The 12949-nt window shown below is 40.7% G+C and overlaps 1 protein-coding gene across 3 annotated transcripts in view; it reads right to left on the bottom strand.

The window, feature by feature from the left end:
* The window catches only part of hectd2 (HECT domain containing 2), a 136140-nt gene that overhangs the window by 30940 nt on the left and 92251 nt on the right, over nt 1-12949 (bottom strand). For all 3 annotated transcript variants that reach the window (XM_063071179.1, XM_063071180.1, XM_063071181.1), the window contains 2 exons: nt 8035-8167; nt 436-524 (listed from right to left, as the gene is read on the bottom strand). In XM_063071179.1, coding sequence (XP_062927249.1) covers nt 436-524; nt 8035-8167 — 222 coding nt within the window. The remainder of the gene's footprint in view (nt 1-435; nt 525-8034; nt 8168-12949) is intronic.

Below are 12949 nucleotides of genomic sequence, written 5' to 3'. Positions count from 1 at the left end.
TATAATAGGAATATTTGAAAAAGATTAGTTGCATATTACTAGATCCACAGATGTTTTTGGAAGTAATGAGAGGAACTTCAGGAAGACGTCAGGGCAAACAGCCAGTAACGTTACTCAATGAGCACAACATTTAGCTCCTGGCCTGCAGAGGGTCGTGATACCACATCCTGACAGCAACAGTATGGTTTATTGCTCTGCTCTTTTGGCTGATTTCTATAGCTTTTTGTTCATTTTCAGGTGATTTTGTACTGTGGATTTCAAACTGGAATAAAATTGTTAAACTAAACTGTGCTTCAAGTTCTTTCATAAGAGATTTCTCCCACTTCTCTAAATCTATTTTTTGATAACCTGATGATCTCATTTTAAGGTCTGTTGTTCAAAATGTTTCCTTAGTACTGTCAACAGATTTAAATGAAGTAAATCTGCAAAGGATACAGCTCCAACCAATCGAAATTCAGAGTAGCTTTCACGTTTAAAGTTGCTGAACCAATAAAACCCTGAATCCCGCTGACACTGAAACATACCTGTAAAATAAAGATATCCAAACAGATGGTCAAATATCAGTCCAAATATATTTCAAAGGTTTCAATTGTACTTACCAACACCAACCTCAGGTTCCCTTTAAATATTCCCCCTCTCAATTTAAACCAATGTCCTATTGTTTTAGACTCCCCTCATCATCAGAAAAACACCGTGACCATCCATCTTATCTTTGCTTGTCAGGATTTTATAAACCTTTATAAGTTTCCCCCTTAACATTCCCCACCCCCCCCAACCCCACTCCTCACCTCAGAAAAAAATCCTGAGGTAGTTTTCAGAAATCAGCGAATAATGCAAAGGCTTTGCAAAGTCTGGCATTACTCTCCAACCAACTGTTACCATGTACGGTGTTAATAATTGCAAAGAAGTACACAATCTTCATTTTCCTTTTCCCATGAAATGATTAGCATTAAATTGTAAATTAGGAAGTATTGAATGACGGCGAGTTGCATGAGAGATACAGGGTTAAAACACCAGTACTCCATGTGAAAAAACAAACCAAGCATCTAAATACACAAATCTTTAATTAATCTTCCATCCCCACCAGCTTAAGGACCACACTAACCAAAATATAATCAGTGTAATCCTACTAAAAATCTCCATGGAGATTTTTAGCTATTTTTAAAATGATCGTAAGATATATGAGCAGAATTAGGCCATTTGGCCCATCAAGTCTGTTCTGCCATTTCATCATGGCTGATCCAATTTTCCTCTCAGCCCCAGTTTCCTGCCTTTTCCCAATATTCCTTTATGCCCTGACCAATCAAGAATCTATCAACCTCTGCCTTAAATGTACATAAAGACTTGGCCTCCACAGATGCCTGTGGCAAAGAATTTTCACAGATTTACCACTCTCTGGCTAAAGAGTTTCCTCCTAATTTCCATTCTAAAAGGATGCCCCTCTATTCTGAGTCTGTATCCTCTAGTCTTAGACTCTCCCACCATAGGAAACATCCTCTCCATATTCACTCTATCAAGCTGCTCACCATTCAATAGGTTTCAATGAGGTTACCCCTCATTCCTCTGAAACCTAGTAAATACAGGTTCAGAGCCATCAAACACTCTTCACATGACAATCCATTTAATCCTGGAATCATTTTTGTGAAACTCCTTTGAACGCTCTCCAGTTTTAGCACATCCTTTCTACTTTGTAAGATAAGGGTCCAAAATTGCTCACAATACTCCAAGTGAAGCCTCACCAGTACTTTATAAAGTCTCATCTTTACATCTTTGCTTTTATATTCTGATCCTCTTGAGATGAATGCTATTATTGTATTTGCCAAACTCAGCAGACTTAACCTGCAAATTAATCTTTAGGGAGCCCTTTACGCCTCAGTTCTTTGTATTTTCTCTCCATTTAGAAAATAGTCTACCCTTTCATTTCTTCCACCAAAATGTATGACCATACACTTTCCAACACTATATTCCATCTGATACTTCTTTGCCATTATCCTAATCTGTCTAAGTCCTTCTCTTTACTTCCTCAAAACTACCTGCCCTATCACCTATCTTCATATCATCTGCAAACTTTGCAATAAAGCCATCAATTCCATCATCCAAATCATTGATATAAAACGTATAACGAATCGGTCCCAACACATCCGTCAATGGAACACCACTAGTTACCGGTAGCCAACCCGAAAAGACTCCCTTTAATCCCACTCTTTGCCTCCTGCAATCAGTCACTGCTTTATCCATGCTAGAAACTTTATACCATGGGCTCGTAGCTTGTTTAGCAGCCTCATGTGTGGCACCTTGTCAAAGGCCTTCTGAAAATCCAAGAACACAACATTAACTATTTCTCCTTTGTCTATCTTGCTGGTTATTTCTTCAAAGAATTCCAGCAGATCTGTCTGGCAAAATTTTTCCTTGAGGAAACCATGCTGACTATAGCCTATTTTATCATGTGCCTCCAAGTACCCTGAGAGCTCATCCTTAATAATCAACGCCAACATCTTCCTAACCACTGAGATCAGAGTAACTGTACCATAACTTCCTTTCTTGTGCCTCTTTCCCTTTGTGAAGAGTGGAATGACATTTGCAATTACCCAGTCTTCCAGAACCATTCCAGAATCTAGTGGTCATTACTAATGCCTTCACAATCTCTTCAGCCACTGCTTTCAGAACCCTGGGGTGTACATCATCTGACTTATCTACTTTCAGACCTTTCAGTTTCCCAAGAACCTTCTCTTTAGTAATAATAACTTCACACACCTCATGACCCCGACACCTGGAACTTCACCAAACTGCTAGTGCCTTCCACAGTGAAAATGCAAAATACTTAGTTAGTTCATCCGCCATTTCCTTGTCCCCCATTACTACCTCTCCAGCATCTTTTTCCAGCCGTCCGATATCCACGCTCACCTCTCTTTTACACTTAATGTATCTGAATAAATTTCTAGTATCCTCTTTAATATTATTGTCTAGCTTACCTTTTTATTCCATCTTTACCTTTTTTAGTTGCCTTCTGTTAAAAGCTGCCCAATCCTCTAACTTCCCATTAATTTTTGCTCTATTATATGCCCTCTTTTTGTCTTTTATGTTGGCTTTGATTTCTCTTGTTAGCCTCGGTTGTGTCATCTTGCCTTTAGAAATCTTCTTCGTCTTTGAGATAGGTATATATATCTTGTACCTTTTGAATTGCTTCCTGAAATTCCAGCTGTTGTTGCTCTGCCATCATCCCTGTCAGTGTTTTCTTCCAATTAATTCTGGCCACCTTTTCTCTCATGCCTCAGTAATTCCCTTTACTCCATTGTAACACTGATACATCTGACTTTAGCTTCTCCTCAAATTTCAGGGTGAATTCAATCATATTATGATCACTTTCTCCTAAGGGTTCTTTTAACTTAAGCCCTCTAGTCAATTCTGGTTCATTGCACAACACCCAATCCAAAAAAGCTAATCCAGTAGTGGGCTCAACCACGAGCTGCTCTAAAAAACCATTTCATAGGCACGCTAGACATGCACTCTCCTCGAGTCCAGTGCCAACCTGATTTTTCCAATCTTCCTGCATATTGAAGTCCCCCATGGCTATTATAACATTGCCCTTTTGGCATGTATTTTCTATCTTCCACTGTAATTTTTTAGGCCACATCTTTACTTCTGTTTGGGGGGGGGGGGTCTATATACAACTCCCATCGGGATCTTTTTACCTTTGCAGTCCCTTAGCTCTATCTACAATGATTCAACAACTTCCAACCCTATGTCACCTCTTTCTGACAATTTCATTTTTTACCAGCAGAGCAATGCTGCCCCCTCTGCCTTCCTGCCTGTCCTATTGAAACAATGTGTATCCTTGGACATTAAGCTCCCAGCTACGTATAATCTTTTAGCCATGATTCAGTGATGCCTGCAACATCAAACCTGCTAGTCTGCAACTGTGCTACAAGCTCATCAACCTTATTCCATATACTGCACGCATAACACCTTCACTCCTGTATTCACCCTTTTCAATTTTGTCCACCTTTTACATCACAACTCATCCTTTTGACTGCAATTTTGATTTCTCAACAGCCTCTCCTCACTACTCATAGTTTCAGTTTGTAAACCAGCTACCTCATCTTCAGGACTATCACTCCAGTTCCCATCCTCTGCCAAATTAATTTATACGCTCTCAAACATCTCTAGTCAACCTTCCCGCAAGGATACTGGACCTCCTCTGGTTCAGGTGTAACCTGTCCCTTTTGTACAGGTTGTACCTTCCCCACAAGAGATCCAATGATCCATAAATCTGAACCCCTGTCCCTTGCACCAGTTCCTCAGCCATGCATTCGGCTGCCAAATCATCCTATTCCTATCCTCACAGGGACGTGGCACAGGCAGCAATCTAGAGATTACTGCCCTGGAGGTCCTGTTTCTCAGCTTTCTACCTAGCTCCCTAAAATCCCTCGTCAGGACCTCCTCATCTTGTCTACCTATGTCATTGGAGCCAATATGCACCAAAACTTTTGGCTGCTCACCCTCACCTTTGAGAATGCCGTGGACCTGATCTGAGACATCCCTGATCCTGGCACCAGGGAGGCAACATACAATCCGGGTGTCTCTTTCGCACCCACAGAATCTTGTCTCTGTTCCTCTGACTAAGGTATCTCCCATCAACACTGCAGTCATCTTCACCTCTCTGCTCTTCTGGGCCACAAGCACCAGAGTCAGTGCCAGATCACTGTGGCTCCCCTGGTAGATCATCCACCTCAATAGTATCTAAAGTTGTATACTTATTATTGAGGGGAGCGGTCACAAGTGTACTCTGCACCTGCTGTGGATTTCCCCTTCCTCTCCTGATAATCACCCAGTTACCTGTCTCCTGCAACCTAGGGGTGACTACCTCCCTATGGCTCATGTCTCTCACCTCCCATTCTCCCGTACGAGTTGCGATGCATAATATTACATGGACTCACATCTTCAAATCAATGATTAAGTTGTCAGGTTTCTGTTCTTATGAACTGGATATCAGTCAAGTTCAGATTCTAAATGCTGCCACTCACTTGCCTTTTGCTGGAAGCAAGCATCCAAAATTAGTTCTGCTGTTTTGTAGACCTAGCTAAGGTCATTAAATCTTGTTAAATGAAATTTATTCAACTTTGTAAATCTCTAACTATTTTGGAACTCCAATGCAAGTGGGGCAATTAATCCAACTGAGGCATTTAATGTCACCAGGTTCAGATATGGCCCAAGTGCGGAGTGAGAGTCACTGAAGCAGGTTGATAGATCACAGACTTTAATGCAAACAATGTTAAAAGGAAAGAAAGCAATAAACACTAGCCCAATCAGGGCCATTAAATAAAACTCTCAAATGGAAAACGAAGCCTACACTGCAGCTGAAAAGAACAACTGGATATAAAACAAATACCACTAGTCTTCAGAGTCAGTTGACTCGACAGTCCAATTTCTCAGGCAAGACAGAATGCAAGCAGCGAAGTGTATCTATGTCCAAGTCTCGACAAATACTACGATGGAATGAATGGAGTTAAATACTATCACAAGGAAATAATAATTAGCTGACACACGCATATTCATGAGTGCAATTGCCGTATCTACTTGCTGCCAAATCCGTGGTTGTGACATTTAAAAAGAGTAAAGAATATTCTAAGACAGACATAGAGAGAAATCTCAAAGCAGGCCAAAAACAAGTGAGCAAAGTATAGATAGATGTCGAGTGATCAGGGTGACTTGTGGGCTAGCGGAAGTACGGAGCAATTACACTTCCTTTGGTAGAGACGTATGTTCACCCTGCTGCCCAAAATATATTCTTAATTAAAATACTTAACATACATTTTTCATTTAATTTCCTTAACAATTGGAATCATGGCAAAACTCTGTATGTGTTCAAATTGTCCAATGACTACTTTTAAACTTTAAACACGATTTCTGTAACCACATACATCTGATGCAGCTACTGTTCAACAGTTTATGATACACTGAATATTGTGTAAGGGCAGCAAGCTGGTACATTTCGTAGAACTGCTTCATCATAGCTCTAGTGATGTCTGGTGCTGTCCCTGGAGTTTGCACATTATTCCTCTGACCATGTGGTTTCACCCAGGTTTGCTCCCACATTACAAAGACATGTTGGTTAACTGACCGTGGTAAATTGCCCCAGTGTGTGTGCAAGTGGTAGAATCTGGAGGAACTGTCAGAATTTGTGGAAAATAGGATACTGGAAAAATTAGTGGAAAATGTGATCACTATGAACCAGTTAGGTCTCACGGGATAAACTAGCTCCTTCCTATATCATAAGGAAATATGCCTCATTTGAGTGGTATAGATAGGCTTTTTCCAATGAGATTGGGTGAGACTAGAACTGGAGGTCACGAGTTAAGGGTGAAAGGTGAAATGTCTCAGGGAAACATGAGGGGCAGCTTCTTCACTCAGAGGGTGGTGTGAGTGAGGAACAAGCTGCCAGAGGAAGTAGTGGATACGGGTTCAGTTTCAACATTTAAGCGAAGTTTGGATATATACACAGTGGGAGGGCTGAAATCCAGTTGTGGGTCAATGGGACTAACTAGGCAGGATAACAGTTCAGCAAGGACTGGGTAGGCCAAAGGACCTTTTTCTGTGCTGTAGTGCTCTATTACTCTATAACTAAACTCAACTAGCATTATACAACTAGTTGGAAATAGTTGACGCAGTTATTATTTATATGTTAGGCTCACTTTTTATACTTTGGTCAAAGGAATATATATTAACCTAGCAAATAGAAGTTATACTATTTATGCTTACTGACCTAATTGAGGCACTCTGTTCAAACTTAATCAATCTACTTGCATCATTCTAGTTCAGAAGAGCTTAGCTGATCAGCCCAGCACTGATGTTTCCAAACAGACGTTGATGTTTTGACGTCAGGTGGCCTGTCGTGCAACACTAAAGGGTTACACTCACTGCATAGCAGCTCAGAAGCATCACTACTAAAACATTTCCCTCTATTTTGTACATGCACTTTAAATGAGCAGCAATCACTTGTCCATCATTCAAAATTCCACTGTTCTGAAACCTGCGCTCAATTGGTTTCTGAACAGTGGAGGGATGAAGGGGTACAGGGATGGTGGTTGGGAAAGGTACTGAAGAAGAAGATTGGCATTGATCTTGATGAACGGTAGAACAGACTCCACTGGCCAGAGGTCACCTCTTGTCTTTATTTCTCATTTTCTTAGAAAGAAACAAAAAGAGGATAATAGGACAAGGGTGACTCCTGACCTCACTATCTATCTCGTTATGACCTTGTACCTTATTGCTTACCGCACGGCAGCTGCTACACTTCATTCTGCATTGTTATTTGTTTGCCTCGTTCTGATTCAATGCACTAACGATCTGATCTGTGCGGACAGTATGCAAATCCAAGCTTTTCACTCTATCTCCGTACATGTGACAAGAACAAAGCAATTCCAATCAAATCTACCGGCAGTAAAATAGGGGAAAACAGTGGACAGGTGATATGGAAGGTGATGCGACTGAAGGTAGAACTTCTGGATTGGAAGAATGCCATCTTTAATTGGGTAATCTTGCCAGGGTAAAAAGTGAAACCAATGAAGTCAGGTAAATCTGTAAATAGAAGACTGCTCTTTGAGGTATTTCAAGTATAGATTAGGTGCATTTCTTCAAAGGATAAAGGGAGAGGATTGAAAGCTAGGGCTCCCTGGAGGATGAAAAAAATTGTTTTGTGATTAAAAGAAACAAAGGAGGGAAGCACGAACCATGTCAGATGAATAATTCAATTAAGAACAGGCTGAATATAGCGCAGCGAGTCCTGAAGTGAAACAGAAAGCAAGGCAAGCACAGAGGGAACATGAAAACTGAAGTGTAGTTAATTTATGGGAAGACTGAACATTTCTGTGGATTTGCGAATGGCAAGCAGGAGCAAAGAGAAAGGCTGGGATGAATGAGGGACTCATAGTTAATCAATGCATGGTGCCAGTGGGCAAGGATACTGTAAATACTGAGTGAGTTGTTTCTAATGGCCAGTGCATTCATGTATTAACTTTATCGTTTTTGCCTCACCATAATCCGATTGGAAGATCTGTCGAATAAGTAGGAGAAACCACTCTTTTGTCAGGCCACCCATGTCTAATCCAGCTTCTCCAACAAATGTGACTTTCAATTTTTTTTTCAAATCTGCCCTTTTTCTTGTTAACTGCAAATGTAAAGAGATGGTCATAAAGCAGGTCACATAGAGAATACAAGTACATTTTAAATTTTAAAATAGGATTATGCAAAACGGAAAAAGTAACATGGATTATATAAAGAGCAACATTGTAAAAGTCTATATATTTTATATTAAATAGAAATAAAATTTACTACTTGCACTATTTTAAAGGCAATTTTGACAGCTGAGGAATTACATACAATTACAAGCTGACATTAAAACAAGTTATTATTTGACAAAGTAGTCTGACAGGACATTGCTTGTACTTTGTTTGTATGAACTACTCCTTAGAAGTTCTTTTAGTAAAAATGTTTGCACCTGTTATATGTAAACCACAAATGAAAAAGCATTTTGTGCCTGTTTAGCAAAGCTGGTGCCCATTTCTGGTAAGGCCTTGCCCACCAGGAAGTTGGACTAGAAACTTCCCCTTGTGATTCACCTTCATGCAAGTTTGATTTGCCTCTGTATAAATAATCATGTTACCATGGTGCTTGTTTCTGACTGACAATGGGTCAAAACGCTGCAACCTGTGGTTTATGTTATCCACATACAGTATCAGAGAATCAGAGAGAGAGCCATTGCTAAGTCTTCGAGTCCACTGGGAAAGTTGAATCCCAATCTCTACAAATCCACAAGTAAACTGGAGTCTTAGGCTGGAGACGGCCTGTTCTGGGTGTGGGGGGGGGGTGAGTTGGAGGGAGGAATGGGGCCTGTTTTACTGTTCTTGTTTTGTTGCTTGGTGTATTCTGTTTTGTTGTGTTCTGCTCAGCATTGTGTGTGTGTGCTCTGTTTGCATTGGAATGCATGGCAATGCTTGTGAGCTGCCCCAGCACATCGTGTTGCTTGTTAATGCAAACAACGTTCAAAGTTCAAAGTAAATTTTATTATCAGAGTACATATGTTTATGTCACTATAAACAACCCTGACATTTATTTTCTTGCAAGCATACTCAGCAAATCTATCAAAGAGTAACTACAACAGGATCAATGAAAGATCAACCAGAGTGCAGAAGACAACAAACTGTGCAAATGCAAATAAATATACAGTGGCATGCAAAAGTTTGGGTACCCCGGTCAAAATTTCTATTATGTGAGTAGTTAAGTGAGTAGAAGATGAACTGATCTCCAAAAGTCATAATATTAAAGATGAAACATTCTTTTCAACATTTTAAGCAAGATTTGTGTATTATTTTTGTTTTGTATAATTTTAGCGTGAGAAAAAAAGGAAAGGAGCACCATGCAAAAGTTTGGGCACCCCAAGAAATTTGAGCTCTCAGATAACTTTTACCAAAGTCTCAGACCTTAATTAGCTTGTTAGGGCTATGGCTTGTTCACAATCATCATTAGGAAAGGCCTGGTGATGCAAATTTCAAAGTTTTATAAATACTCTGACTCCTCAAACCTTGTCCCAACAATCAGCAGCCATGGGCTCCTCTTAGCAGCTGCCTAGCACTCTGAAAATTATAAAAAATGATGCCCACAAAGCAGGGAAGGCTATAAGAAGATAGCAAAGTGTTTTCAGATAGCTGTTTCCTCAGTTCGTAATGTAATTAAGAAATGGCAGTTAACAGGAATAGTGGCGATCAAGTTGAGGTCTGGAAGACCAAGAAAACTTTCCGAGAGAACTGCTTGTAGGATTGCTAGAAGGGCAAATCAAAACCCCCGTTTGACTGCAAAAGACCTTCAGGAAGAGTGAGCAGACTCTGGAGTGGTGGTGCACTGTTCTACTGTGCGGCGACACCTGCACAAATATGACTTTCATGGAAGAGTCATCAGAAGAAAACCTTTCCTGAACCCTCACCATAAAATTCAGCGTCAGAAGTTTGCAAAGGAACATCTGAACAAGCCTGATGCATTTTGGAAACAAGTCCTGTGGACTAATAAAAGTTAAAATAGAACTTCTTGGCCGCAATGAGCAAAGGTATGTTTGGAGAAAAAGGGTGCAGAATTTCACCCCCAGCTGTTAAGCACGGGGGTGGATCGATCATGCTTTGGGCTTGTGTTGCAGCCAGTGGCACAGGGGACATTTCACTGGTAGAGGGAAGAATGAATTCAATTAAATACCAGCAAGTTCTGGAAGCAAACATCACACCGTCTGTAAAAAAGCCAAAGGTGAAAAGAGGATGGCTTCTATAACAGGATAATGATCCTAAGCACACCTCAAAATCCACAATGGACTACCTCAAGAGGCACAAGCTGAAAGTTTTGCCATGGCCCTCATAGTCCCCTGACCTAAACATCATCGAAAATCTGTAGATAGACCTCAAAAGAGCAGTGCCTACAAGATGGCCCAAAAATCTCACAGAACTAGAAGGCTTTTGCAAGGAAGAATGGCCAAAAATCCCCCAAACAAGAATTGAAAGACTCTTAGCTGCCTACAGAAAGCGTTTACAAGCTGTGATACTTGCCAAAGGGGGTGTTACTAAGTACTGACCATGCAGGGTGCCCAAACTTTTGCTTTGGGCCCTTTTCCTTTTCTGTTATTTTGAAACTGTAAAAGATGGAAATAAAGAGTAATCTTGTTTAAAATATTAAAGAAATATGTCATCTTTAACTTTATGCCTTTTGGAAATCAGGTCATCTTTTACTCACTAAGCTATCCACAGAAACAGAAATTTTGACCGGGGTGCCCAAACTTTTGCATGCCACTGTAAATAAATAGGAATAAATAATGAAAGCATGAAATAACAAGTGAAAGAGTCGTTAGAGTGAGATAATTGGTTTTGGGAATATCTCAATGGAAGGGCAAGTGAGTGTAGTTATCCTCTTTTGTTCAAGAATCTGATGGTTGAAGGGTAGTAACTGCTCTTGAACCTGGTAGGGTGAGTCCTGAGGCTCTTGTACCTTCTACCTGATGGCAGCAGTGAGAAAAGTGCATAGCCTGGGTAGTGAAGATCTTTGATGATAGATGCTGCTTTCCTACGACAGCGTTTCATGTAGATGTTCTCAATGGTTGGGAGGGATTTACTGGGCTAAATCCACTATCTTTTGTAGGATTTTCCATTCAGAGGTATTTGTGTTCCATACCAGGCCATGGTGCAGCCAATCAATATACTCTCCACTACACATCTATAGAAGTTTGTCAAAGTTTTTGATGTTATACCGATTCTCCCGCAGACTCCTCAGGGAGTAAAGGTGTTGTCGTGCTTTCTTTGCAATTGCAGTTATATGTTGATTCCAAGACAGGTCCACTGAAAATGGTAACACCCAGGAATTTAAAATTGCTAACCTCCACCTCTGATCTTCTGATGAGGACTGGCTCATGGACCTTTGGTTCCCTCCTCCTGAAGATTAGAATCAGTTCCTTGGTCTTGCTGACATTGAGTGAGTGGTTGTTGCTGTGGCACCACTCAGCAAAATTTTCAGTCCCTCTCCTCTACGCTGATTCATCGCCACCAACAGTGGTGCCAACCGCAAAGTTAACTATGGTGTTGGAGCTGTTCTTAGCCACACAGTAATGGGTGTAAAGTAAGTAGAGCAGGGGGCTAAGCACACAGCCCTGTGGAGATTGTGGAGGAGGTGTTTTTGCCAATCCAAACTGACTGGGGTCTCATGTGAGGAAATCCAGGATTGAATTGTATAAGGACGTATTGAGGCCAAGGTCTTGGAGCTTATTGATTAATTTTGATGGGATTATGGTATTAAATGCCGAGCTGTAATCAATAAACAGCATCCTAATGTATGCACGTTTGCTGTCCAGATGTTCCAGGGTTGTGTGAAGAACCAATGAGATGGTATCTGCTGAGGCCCTGTTGCTCCAGTAGGCAAATTGGAGCAGATCCAAGCTGCCTGTCAGGCAGGAGCTGGTATGTTTCATCACCGACATCTCAAAACACTTCATCACTGTGGATGTAAATGCAACTGGGTGATAATCATTGAGGCAGTTCACCATGCTCTTCCTGGGCACCGGTATAATTGAAGCCTGCTTGAAGTACCACATCCTGTTGAAGTGAGAGGTTAAAGATATCAGTGAACACACCAGCCGGTTGTTCTGCACAGGTCTCTAGTGGATGGCAGGTACACCATCTGGTCCGTACGTTTTCCTTGGATTCACACTCCTTGGATTTCACTGTATGTTTTGAAGTACACATGCTAAGTAAATAAATATAAATCTGAAGGAGAAGACCATGCAGAAAATCAGAAATCATAGTGAATTAAAGCACGCAATTGAAGCTCGACTTCCTTTTCATTGACTCCCACAATTGATCTCACGTGTTGCTTTTCTTCGATGGGCACCACATATAAAACTTGCAGCACCTGTGAACCAGGTGCTGTGATCTCTGGACCCAATAGAACCCAATAGACCATAAGGCATATATAAGTGCTCCAAGAGTAGCGTAGGCAATGGAAGGGATTATGGCTAATGTCTATCAAGTGCAAGTCAGCCCAAGGCTTCCAAACACAGAGAAAATGATGACCATGTTGCAGTTTGTTTAGTGGCACCCAGTGTGGCATTAGGGCAAAACCTTGCATCCAACAAATGTACCAAAAATAGGTCAAATCCAAATTTTTACAATTAGCAAGAATTTTTTTTTGTTCCTTTCATGTATCTTTTAAGGCAGACAAGCAAACCAACTGGTTCAGATTGTTTACGATGTGGTTGTGTGTTATTTACAGCTCTCTTCCTATCCCCTTCTTAATCATCTTTGCTTTGTACTGTCTTGTGCATGAAGACTTTGGCTGCAGTTGATAATATTCTCATTCAATTTGTAACCTTTTCTTTTCACTCTGAAAAAAAAGATAATGTACCCTTGGATCATATATAAAATGT

The sequence above is a fragment of the Mobula hypostoma genome, chromosome 19 (assembly GCF_963921235.1).
Source record: "Mobula hypostoma chromosome 19, sMobHyp1.1, whole genome shotgun sequence".
Classification (NCBI taxonomy): Eukaryota; Metazoa; Chordata; class Chondrichthyes; order Myliobatiformes; family Myliobatidae; genus Mobula; species Mobula hypostoma.
Note: the sequence above shows the minus strand (reverse complement) of the source record. Positions and strands in the feature narration are given on the sequence as shown.